Source organism: Macrobrachium rosenbergii, chromosome 26, assembly GCF_040412425.1.
Source record: "Macrobrachium rosenbergii isolate ZJJX-2024 chromosome 26, ASM4041242v1, whole genome shotgun sequence".
Classification (NCBI taxonomy): domain Eukaryota; kingdom Metazoa; phylum Arthropoda; class Malacostraca; order Decapoda; family Palaemonidae; genus Macrobrachium; species Macrobrachium rosenbergii.
This window is the reverse complement of record NC_089766.1, coordinates 11,511,008-11,523,507: the sequence shown is the minus strand read 5'-3', so window position 1 is coordinate 11,523,507 and position 12,500 is coordinate 11,511,008. Positions and strand designations below refer to the sequence as shown.

The following is a 12,500-nucleotide window of genomic DNA, read 5'->3' as shown; positions in this document are numbered from 1 at the left end:
GCACCCTAGGGTTTTGACGTCTCTAATATATATGTAAATTGGTCATTACTGGTAATTACCGCTACATATGCATTCGAGGGGAGCTATTTCCCATTTTTTATAAGGGGAAGCTTATCGACATCATAGAAAACGGGATCAAGGAAGCATCAACTTAGGGTATCTATCCCTGTACGTGATTAACCATGATATCTCTCTGCTCATCCCTTCAGAGGATCACTGAAATGGAAGAGGGTTTTAGGCGCGGGAGTGGGATGGGTATATTGGTAGGGGTGATTCCGAGGGGTAAAGAAACCCAAGGCATCTTGACTTCAATTTAGGAGAAGTTCGGAAGGGAGACGGATCCGCAGAGAGAAGGAATGAGAGAGAAAGTTGAGAGTAAAGGAGAAGAGTTAAAGGGTCATTTAAATGGGGCAAGCGAATGATGAATGAGAGGGATCGGGTGCTTTCGGTAACCTTTGTTATTTCGAAGGGAGTTTGGTTATTTAAACGAAGTCTAGTGATTCATTAACCGCTAGGTTTTACTTCTAGATACCGTGGATAGATGGCGTTATTAAAATAAGTTTGCAAGGATCGAATAATAATAATAATAATAATAATAATAATAATAATAATAATAATAATAATAATAATAATAATAATAATAATAATAAGAGTTATTATTATTTTTATTATTATTATTATTATTATTCAGAAGATGAACCCTATTCATGTGGAACAAGCTTCCAAAGAATATTAAGGTGTTCATTAGAAAGAAATAAGAGGAGGTAGAGGGAAATACAGAAAGAAGAGATCTCACTCATTATAAATGAAAAAAAAAAATTAACAAATTAATAATAATAATCTCGGGGATGTAGAGTTAAGCCAACGTAATTTCATAGGCAACCTGTTGAAGCATTAACTTCTATCAGCCTTATATATAGAAACCAATAGAAAAATTACCCCCGTAGGGGGTTAGTGCCGTCGGTGTACCTCTCGCGGTGCACTGTAGGCATTACTTAAGGTTCTTTATAGCGTGCCTTCGGACCCTAGCTGCAACCCCTTTCGTTCCTCTTGTTGTACCTCCTTTCATATTCTCTTTCTTCCATCTTACTTTCCACCCTCTCCTAACCATTGATTCATAGTGTAACTGCTTTGAGGTTTTCTTCCTGTTACACCTTTCAAACCTTTTGACTGTCAGTTTCGGTTTCAGCGCTGAATGACCTCATAGGTCCCAGTACTTGGCCTTTGGCCTAAATTCTATATTCAGTTTAATTCAGTTTAATAGAAATATTATCCTAGAATGAATTCTTTAGTTCAGTGCAATAGAAAAATTGCCCTAGAATGAATTCTGCAATTCAGTTCAACCGAAAAATGACCCTAGAATGAATTCTGCAATTCAATTCAATAGAAAAATGACCCTAGAATGAATTCTGCAGTTCAGTTCAATAGGAAAATGACCCTAGAATGAATTCTGCAATTCAGTTTTTATAGAAAAATGACCCTAGAATGAATTCTGCAGTTCAGTTCAATAGGAAAATGACCCTAGAATGAATTCTGCAATTCAGTTTTTATAGAAAAATGACCCTAGAATGAATTCTGTTTGACCTCTGATGCTAGCAGAGACGCGAAGAACTTTTCACAGAAAAGTAGGAAATGGACGAGACGAGAGTCGTCATCAGGCGATTAAGGCTGGGTCAGGGAAGAGCAGTTCAGAGAAAATGGGACGTGATAGAATTGAATGAGACACGTCACAGGATGAGGAGGTACAAGCAAGTGAAAGGGAAATACATCGGAAATACCCCATTTTCATTGGTTTTTTTATGGAGAGAGAGAGAGAGAGAGAGAGAGAGAGAGAGAGAGAGAGAGAGAGAGAGAATTTTCTTACGTTAAACTAGACGTTTGTTTTTTATTTTTCTAAACTGTAAGGGAATGATTTGCCTTCGGAGAACTTTACGAGATCTTTTGTTAATTTTATGGAACAAGAGATTGAGTGCTCTTTTTTGTATAGTTGAAGACTGAACTCCAATTTTAAATATATTTTTACCCGAATATATAACGACTTTTTGTGTTTTACTTTATTTTATCAATTGTTTGATCGGTTGTTTCATAACAAAATTTTTTCTAAGACGTTTTTAAGAGTACATTTTTTGTTGTTGTCCTCTCGGTGAATTTGCTTGTCAGCTGGATTACGCATATATGTATGTATGTGTATATATATATATATATATATATATATATATATATATATATATATATATATATATATATATATATACATATATACATACATATATGTATATATACATATATACATACATATATGTATATATATATGTATATATATATATATGTTTGTTATGTATATTCATATATACATATATAGCTCATTTCATTACGTGAAACACATCTATTCAGCATATCCCATTCAGAACGTCAATCTTTATTCAAAGACAGCCCTTCCTTCCCTTCAAAGTGGATAATTACCCCGACCTCCCTCATAAAAGTCAGGGAGTTTGGACTGATTTCAAGAACTCAAACAAACCCCTCCTTTTTCCCCAAAACGGAGAATGTCAATATGCCAGTGTTCTGTTTTGACTCGCCGAGCTGCCAAATCTAATTCTGACCTGAGGTTCGGTTTGAATTGACTCAAAATTCCGCTGGGAAGGTTGTTGGACTGGGTTTGGGTAAGAGAATTCGGCTTCTTGGAATTCATTATTTGAGGTTTGTGCGTTTGTGCATTTATTCGTTTCTGTGCGGGATTCGTTGTTTAGATATTAAATAGTGTAGGTGTTTTATACTTATATCTCATATATACTTATCCTTTTTTTAAATTTATTTTTTGTTTTGGTTATATATGTATGTATATATACTTATAAATATGTATAGAGGCTCAATAAAAAAAAATATTCATTATATATTGGTTATTGAGCCTGAATTGGCCTGAAAGAGTGTGTATATTGAGTACCCGGTAGTAAGTCGACTATGGTGGATATGCTCCAAGATGGGAAAAGGGCGTTAGCTAGAAGGATAACACCTGTTGGAGCCATTTCTTTAATGTAATATATATATATATATATATATATATATATATATATATAAACAAATAAAAGATATATATTTTATTTGTTCACCTATTTTTCCTGAGACCCCACACCCAACCTTCCCCTCCTTACCCCCGCCACTCCCACGCCAAACAGACGCTAGAAATGCAAGCTTGGGCCCGCCTTTGGAAATGGCGCTTGAAAATCAAGTTGGGAACCATTAATTCCGATTCCCGCTCGACTTACCCGCCGCTGATGTAAGCCACAGGGTATGCGGTTTGATTAGAATGGCTCCGGCGCAGATCCAGTACACGACGGCCTTTTTCCACGTGTCGAACCACAGGACTTTCGACCAACAGTGCAACACTCCGCTGTTTTCGTTCCTGGTCGGGGTCAGAGAGAAAAATAAGGGAATTAGGATTGACTTCTACAAGTATGGATTTATTTGGATGTTGGGCATTTTTTTTTTTTTTCAGAGTGGAACAAGGCAAAAAAAGAGATGATTAGAATAGTTTTTGAATGATGGGTGCGGGTTTTTTTTTTTATAATTAGAGATTGAACAAATTATGTTTTTTTATAACTCAAGATTCATAATTTTCGTTAACTAGTTTGGGGTTACATTAGTCAAAAGATTTATATATAAATTGCTCGTGTTTTTAAAAACTGATTCGTATGAAGAATCAGCTGCAGAAAAAAAATGCCATTTAGAGTTAATTTGAATATTAATGGAACAGACTTTTCATCATTTTTAGTTTTTCTAATTAGGAAATAAACGGTTTCTTGATAAGCTGAAAAATAAAATTCCTATATATTTGTGTAAAGCCTGCCATTTGTATAGCATCTTAACTCATCCCACAGACAGTTTTAACTTTATTTCATAATAAATACAGGATTTACAGTACAGCATTATGATTCAAGTAGATGGAAGTTTGACATACAAACGAGAATCGATTCGGAAGAGAAAAGATGTAGTAGAAGTTAACTATGTTTATTTTGTAGATTTCTACAGTATTTTTTTTTTTTTTTTTACAAAACATAGAACTTTTAGGAATGGAAACCTGAATGTTTAGAAGAAGTGTGTCAACATCAGACTAGAATTCACAATTGCAACGTCTATTTCTTACCTGGAAGCCTTAGAAACCCAAGGGTTTCCGAGGCATCTAGAGTATTAGATAATGAGAGAAATTAAACATTTACATTGTAGAAGGGCTTTCGTCGTTGAGGCTTGTTTAAAATATTCATCATCTGTCATTTTTTTTCTTTTTTTGCACCCCGGCATCAGGTCAGTTTTTTTACACCTAAATTACATGATATAAATTCTCAGCATCACTCACAGACGCACATATACATACACACACATACATACATATATATATGTATATGTGTGTGTATACATACACTATATATGTATATATATATTATATATATATATATATATATATATATATATATATATATATATATATATATATATATATATATACATACACGTGTGAAGAAGGTTATAATAAGACGAATAACTTATTCCTTAAATTCTAGAAATAAACACATAGAATATATCCAACTAAATGCCCAAATCTTACGGCTTCAAAACGGACACCAGTCCGGAAAAAGTTGAAGCATTTCAAAAAATATTTTTCCCCTTACATGGAGACCTGTCTTTATTGTTTTCATATACAGTTTTTTTTTTTACCCTTTTGGGTGGACGTTTCCATAGAAACATTTTCTACCTCAAAGACATTAAAAGGGATCCCTCGGGCCAAGTTTTAAAGTTGGACGTCAAGATTTAATGTCGGCTTGACTTGAGCCTCGCTCTTTTTAGAATAATTCTGTAGATTTTTCTGAGTGATCTCTCGGATTGGTTATATAAATATGTATATATATATATATATATATATATATATATATATATATATATATATATATATATATATTTATTTATATATATATGTGTGTGTGTGTGTAGATATGTTTGATCTGTGTGTATGCTTGTATGTATATTTATTGTATTTATGTCTGTATGTGTGATGTTTGTATCTTATTTCTTCAGGAAGTTCAGATATATGCACAGTATATATATATATATATATATATATATATATATATATATATATATATAAATATATACATATATATATATATATATATATATATATATATATAATATACATATATATATACATATATATATATATATATATATATATATATATATATATATATATATATATATATATATACAAACGTTTTCACAAGCCAAAACCTATTGGTTTTAATATGCTAAACGTCTTTATTTTACTATTATTACGTTATCTATGCCAAGTGCTCTCGCACCTTTTCTTAGCCATATTCTCCTGTCCAAGCGTTTACTTGAGAGCAATGTAAGGTCCGTAGTTCCCCCTCGTGTGAGTAACGACCGTGTTCGCTTTAAATATCGTAATTCCATATTTTGCCCTCTTGTCCTAGTATTTTCCATGATTGCTTAAGTATTCTCTCCTTGTTTAGGAGGCATGTAATCAAGTATTAGCCAGTTCCGTAATTTCCCCATTAAGAACTGAATTGGTGAACTTATACAAGGATTATTCTCTTTATTTAGTGCATCCCATCCCCCCTTTTTTCCCCTTGGTTGACAAACAATACCTTGTTTAATTGTTCTCTTGAAGCAATTTCTCTACTCTTATGTGTTATACATATTTGTGCTATAACGAGGTGCCATATCTGGAAGCATCTGCTTGGTTGCTCTTAAGTCCTTGCTATTGAAACACTTATTTTACTTTTTATTATATCTATTCTCTGCGGTCTAAAATGATCAAAGGCTTTAATTAGTCACAAGATAGGAAATGTATTTGCCCTATGCAATGTTCTAGGACTGGGTTTGATTGTGTATCTTTCCTTTTTTTTTTTAACCTTGCCTCTTAGTTATTTCATAGGTACAACTCTGTGCTTGTACCACATTCACTAATTCCTTTCCATAATGTGAGTTTGAAAAGAAACCTGTTTATCATTCATACACTTCTGTAGACTTCCTTACATTCTGTCAGACACAGAATGAGTAATCCTAGGACTGTACATGAAAGCTATTCCTCACTCTAGGGTAGGCCAGAACTGGCGCAAGGGACATTCAGATCTCCTTTTCCATTAGACGAGCAGGAATCAGTTTATATTTGTAACTGTAGGTAGCTAAGTTTTTGTGACCAACATGCAGCAATATAGTTACTCTATATTATCAATAACTCCTTTAAATTGGCATATTCTTTTTCATTTGGGCTTGGGAAAGTTTATTTTTTTTACCGTCAAAATGCAACTAAATGCACTCATTAATTTTTTTTAGAGCATGCGTGTACCTAATTTAGCTTACAAATATCCTAAAGCTTTTGTGGGCAACAAATAGTTGATATAATGTAAATAATAGTAATAATAATAAAGTATACCTTAGTTTTACCAATTTAGCAGCCCTCCTAGGGCTGGCCCGAAGGATTAGACTTATTTTACGTGGCTAAGAACCAACTGGTTACTTAGCAACGGGACCTACAGCCAATTGTGGAATCCGAACCACATTATAGCGAGAAATGAATTTCTATCACCAGAAATAAATTCCTCTAACTCTTCATCAGCCGGCCGGAGACTCGAACTCGGGCCTAGCGAGTGCTAGTCCACAGCTCTACCGACTCTCCCAACGAAGAGCTAATAATAATAATAATAATAATAATAATAATAATAATAATAATAATAATAATAATAATAATAATAATAATTTTTATTGTTAAGCAAGTCCTCAGATGCTCTACATTAGAAATTCTAATCGATAATTCTATTTCTGTTAACTGTCCGAAACTAACTTGCCCACATAAAACAAAGGAATTCCGACAGCTTAATATCCCACGTTATGATTGAGCAATACTTCATAAGCCTACAGAGAGCCATTGTGGTAGGCCTAACTGACATATTTACTCCCGAGAATCGGGTTTTATGGTCCATAAGTTTCGGAAGTTTTTAATACAAACGAGGCATAAGCCGTTATGTATGCGTCTTCGCGTCTCCATACAAGATATCATATTGTATTTAATGTCTCCCCCTTTTTCCATAGGATGTGGGATGTTTGAGGACGTTAGGTTTTGTCTGTGTGTGATGTTTTATTTTTTTGTAGATTTTTAACATTTTTTAAAAGTTAATTTTTACTCGTTTTCTCAGTGCTGTGGTAATTAATTGTTTTGTGTATGCTTTGTGTGAATTTATTTCATTCATTGGAACCCTATTAATTGTTTATCCTGTGTGTGAATGTATTCCATTCATTGGAACCATATTAATTGTTTATCCTTTGTGTGAATGTATTTCATTCATTGGAACCCTAGTAATTGTTTATCCTATGTGTGAATGTATTTCATTCATTGGAACCATATTAATTGTTTATCCTTTGTGTGAATGTATTCCATTCATTGGAACCATATTAATTGTTTATCCTATGTGTGAATGTATTTCATTCATTGGAACCCTAGTAATTGTTTATCCTATGCGTGAATGTATTTCATTCATTGGAATCATATTAATTGTTTATCCTTTGTGTGAATGTATTTCATTCATTGGAACCCTAGTAATTGTTTATCCTTTGTGTGAATGTATTTCATTCATTAGAACCCTATTAATTGTTTATCCTTTGTGTGAGTGTATTTCATTCATTGGAACCCTATTAATTGTTTATCCTTTGTGTGAATGTATTTCATTCATTAGAACCCTATTAATTGTTTATCCTTTGTGTGAGTGTATTTCATTCATTGGAACCCTATTAATTGTTTATCCTTTGTGTGAGTGTATTTCATTCATTGGAACCCTAGTAATTGTTTATCCTTTGTGTGAATGTATTTCATTCATTGGAACCCTATTAATTGTTTATCCTTTGTGTGAATGCATTTCATTCATTGGAACCCTATTAATTGTTTATCCTTTGTGTGAATGTATTACATTCATTGGAACCCTAGTAATTGTTTATCCTTTGTGTGAATGTATTTCATTCATTGGAACCGTATTAATTGTTTATCCTTTGTGTGAATGTATTCCATTCATTGGAACCCTAGTAATTGTTTATCCTATGTGTGAATGTATTTCATTCATTGGAACCATATTAATTGTTTATCCTTTGTGTGAATGTATTTCATTCATTGGAACCCTAGTAATTGTTTATCCTTTGTGTGAATGTATTTCATTCATTGGAACCCTAGTAATTGTTTATCCTTTGTGTGAATGTATTTCATTCATTGGAACCCTATTAATTGTTTATCCTTTCTGTGAATGTATTTAATTCATTTGGAACCCTAGTAATTGTTTATCCTTTGTGTGAATGTATTTCATTCATTGGAACCCTATTAATTGTTTATCCTTTGTGTGAATGTATTCCATTCATTGGAACCCTAGTAATTGTTTATCCTATGTGTGAATGTATTTCATTCATTGGAACCCTAGTAATTGTTTATCCTATGTGTGAATGTATTTCATTCATTGGAACCATATTAATTGTTTATCCTTTGTGTGAATGTATTTCATTCATTGGAACCCGAGTAATTGTTTAGCCTTTGTGTGAATGTATTTCATTCATTGGAACCCTAGTAATTGTTTAGCCTTTGTGTGAATGTATTTCATTCATTGGAACCCTAGTAATTGTTTATCCTTTGTGTGAATGTATTTCATTCATTGGAACCCTAGTAATTGTTTATCCTTTGCGTGAATGTATTTAATTCATTTGGAACCCTAGTAATTGTTTATCCTTTGTGTGAATTTATTTAATTCATTGGAACTTTATTAACGAATGTTTTCTCTTCATCTTTCTCATAGATCTTTGGTAATGTATTGATTGGTTTATGCTGTGTATAAACGTATTTTCTTTGTAGGTAACCTATTAAAGCATTCTTTCTTTGTATTTTTCTTGTATATTGATCTTGTTTTATTTCTGTTGCACTGCATTTTCTTGTCTCTGTTTCAGTTGTTCACATTGTTTTATTTGTCTTTCTTTATGGTTTTCTCTCTCTACATTTTATTTGCAGTTTTTTGTTGACGTAGTTTTGACTTTTCTCTTGCTTTATATTCTTAGGTCATATTTACTAATAATTTTCTACCCTTTTTTGCTTTGACGCAGGCGGTCTGATTGTGACCGTTTGCCGGCTACAACAGTCTACAAAGGTATGTCTAAAAAAACTAAAGAACATTGGTTTTTATCTCTCTCTCTCTCTCTCTCTCTCTCTCTCTCTCTCTCTCTCTCTCTCTCTCTCTCTTATTTAAAGGACTCGACTGACGCCCTGTGGTGCTAAGATTCCCCAGGTCACTGAATTATATCCAGTATTAAATATGATATATTGAACCTTTGTTATTTATTGCGGTATTTACTCATTGCGGTGGGCGCCTGAGATAAGACGCCTTAAAGAGGCACTTAACGGAAGGGATTGTGTTCCTTCCCCCTCTCCTCCCCCTCCCCCCCTCTCCCCTCTACCCTCCCCCACCCTCCAACCCAGTCTCATACAGCTAAATTATTGACTCCATTCTGTCCCGTTATTGCTGAAGTTCAGGTTTTAGTTATTGTTGCTAACCTCGTCGTTATTTGTTGTATTTTTCACGTATTGAATCGTAATGTCTTTCAAGTATTTTAGGTATTTTTCTCCAATCCGGTTATTTTCTTTAGCTATGTTCCACATATATTTTATGTCAGACCTCTTTTGCGGCGTCTCTTACTTAGTTTGCTTTGGTTTTTGGAGTGATCATGTATATTAGTTTAGTTTATTTCCTGCTTTTACAAATTACATTTGTTCATTCAGTGTATTTCTTATTGTCAAGGGCACAGTATGTAAATTCTCATGTTGTTCTGTATGGCAGTGTGTTTTCGATATATATTCACTGTTGCAAAGTATCTTCTTTTCTCGTTGATAAGAGACATTACACGAGCCTTAAACAGTTATATTATTGATAATTAAAAATTTTACACGAGCCTTAAACAGCTATATTATTGTGGACCCTTTACGAATATTATTATTTCAGGGCAGCGCGTACGAGCAAGATCCCACGCTGGTATAAGGCCAGCTTAATCCAACAACAACAACAAGGGGAGGGTTGAGGTTCCCAGTTTAACTCCGGCTTCTTAAGATGGGGTGTAAACTTTTGCACTCCGTTATTTCCACCGTTATTTCCATGAACCGCCAGTCACTGGAATTATGATTTTCAACTCGAGGTTTACCATTGTTGTTTGGTATGGTGACAGTTTCTTTCCCTCCTCTTCCATGTTGTGCAATTTTCTACATTTCTATAAACTTGTCCTTTTCAAGAGACGCGTTTGTTGTTGCGTGAAGGCATCCCCCTGTCTACAGTTTGCCTGCATATCATTTTGGAGACAGGACTATTGATATAATTGAATTGAGAATTCCATCTGTCTCCATGAAATAGCATTTATAAAGGACTTCAGGATGAAGGTTAATCCTCGACTATATTTGTGCTTGTAAGAGAGAGAGAGAGAGAGAGAGAGAGAGAGAGAGAGAGAGAGAGAGAGAGAGTCTAGTTTAATCAGTGTGTTGCTCCAAGCGTTAATACTCCGCTAATCTTACCCAATTGAAGCCTTTCCCTTTGGTTATGACCCGAGAATTCATTTCACCTGTTTTCTGAGTGCAATCATATTTGGGATGGTATTTCGACCTCATTTCGAAATTTTTAACTTTTAGGGGCTCACTGAAGGCTGTCTCGTCTTCAGTACAAGGGGTCATATACAGTACAAAGAAGCTAGGGGTCAAAATGAATAAAACTTCATGACACTTCACTGTTGAAATAAACAAACAGTGGGTCTCAATACAGGATTAAAAAAAACATAAAAGGGTCACTCGGATTAAATAAAAAAATACAACTGGGTCACAAATTAAAAATCTAGGGGTCACAAAATGTAAAAATAAATAAGTTTGCGTTTTAAAAAAACAAGACAGGTAAAAGATCATTCAAACAAAAAAAAAAAAAAAACAAAAAAAGAACAGACAGATGTCAGACGCAGACAAAACAGGTGAATGACACTAGGATTTTTTCTTTTCCCTTTCTTTTTATTTATTTTTTTTTTTATTTTTTTTTTTTTAGTCCGTTTCTACTATCTTATTCCCGATAAAGATCCCCAGCTGACTCCCCTTTTCATTAGAGGTGATAAACTACGGCTTCCATTCGTACCGTCCTGGAAGAACTCAGTGGGATATCGTACAAGATATCGAAAGATGATAAAAGCGTCTTCTCTCTCTCTCTCTCTCTCTCTCTCTCTCTCTCTCTCTCTCTCTCTCTCTCTCTCTGTGGTTCTCGCGTGGCAGTGGTACCATTTCTGTTCATAATCTAGTCTGACTTTCTGTTGACAATCCAGTGTCACTTTCTTTTAACAACCCAGACAATCAATCTAGTCTAACTTTCTGTTGACAGTCCAGTGTCAGTTTCTGTTAACAACCCAGGCAATCCTCTGTCACTTTCTGTTAACAATCCAGACAATCCAGTGTCACTTAAAAGTGTTATTTTTTTAAAAGTTCACAATCCAGTGTCACTTTCAGTTCCAGTCCAGCGTCACTTTCTGTTCACAGTCCAGTCTCACTGTCTGTTCACAATCCAGTGTCACTTTCTGTTCACAATCCAGTCTACTTTCTGTTCACAATGCAGTCTGAATTTCTGTTTACAGTTCAGTCTCACTTTCTGTCCACAATCCAGTCTACTATTGTTGACCTTAGCAGCCTTAGCAGTGAATTATGTACCTGAGTGACAGTTGAGTGGTGTGAGTCTCGTACGCTTGTGTATGTATGTGCGTAGGCAAATTGTATAGTCACGTTTAAAAGTTTGCTGAGACCCACCAGATATAGCTGCAGTTTTTGTAATTGGCATTCAGACTATACTGTGTATCTTGTACTGTTTGGAAAAATTAGTATCAATAACCGCAGAGTTTTCCGGGGAACAACATTAATTTTATGATTTAATAATAAAACCAGTAAAATAAACAAATTAAATTTGACAGACTTACTGAATGAAACGTGAGTATTAGCTACTGTAGAGTGTTTTAGGACCATTATCTATTATATATATTGATTTCCTTGGCTGCCTTTCTGTGTGTGTGTCCCTTCCCTTCCCTTTCCCATCCCCTTCCCCCCTCTCCCTCCTCCTCCCCTTCCATCCTTACCCCCTCCCCTCCTCTCCTTCCCCTCCCCTCTCCCTCCCCTCCTTCCCCTCCCCCTCCCCTCCCCCCTCCCTCCCCCTCCCCTCCCCCCCCCCCCTCCTCCCTTTTTCTCCCCTTCCCTTCCCTTTTCTCCCCCTTCCCTCCCCATTCCCCTCCTTCCCCTCCCCATCCCCATCGCCTTCCCTCCCCATCCCCATCGCCTTCCCCTCCCCATCCCCTTCCCCTCCCCCTCCCCATCCCCTTCCCCCCTCCCTTTCCCTTCCTCTTCCCCCTTCCCAGCGAGCATCTGGTAGTTTATAATATAAGATTCCCAGTAAAAT

General features: G+C 35.0%; 2 protein-coding genes across 7 annotated transcripts in view; one reads left to right on the top strand and one right to left on the bottom strand.

Annotated features, from left to right (window-relative positions):
- LOC136853027 (meiotic recombination protein SPO11) overlaps positions 1–12,500 on the top strand; it is a 366,970-nt gene that overhangs the window by 37,360 nt on the left and 317,110 nt on the right. The gene's annotated exons all lie outside the window — the stretch shown is intronic.
- The window catches only part of LOC136853030 (transmembrane protein 72-like), a 296,951-nt gene that overhangs the window by 20,299 nt on the left and 264,152 nt on the right, over positions 1–12,500 (bottom strand). For all 3 annotated transcript variants that reach the window (XM_067128211.1, XM_067128213.1, XM_067128212.1), the window contains one exon: positions 3,267–3,403. In XM_067128211.1, coding sequence (XP_066984312.1) covers positions 3,267–3,403 — 137 coding nt within the window. The remainder of the gene's footprint in view (positions 1–3,266; positions 3,404–12,500) is intronic.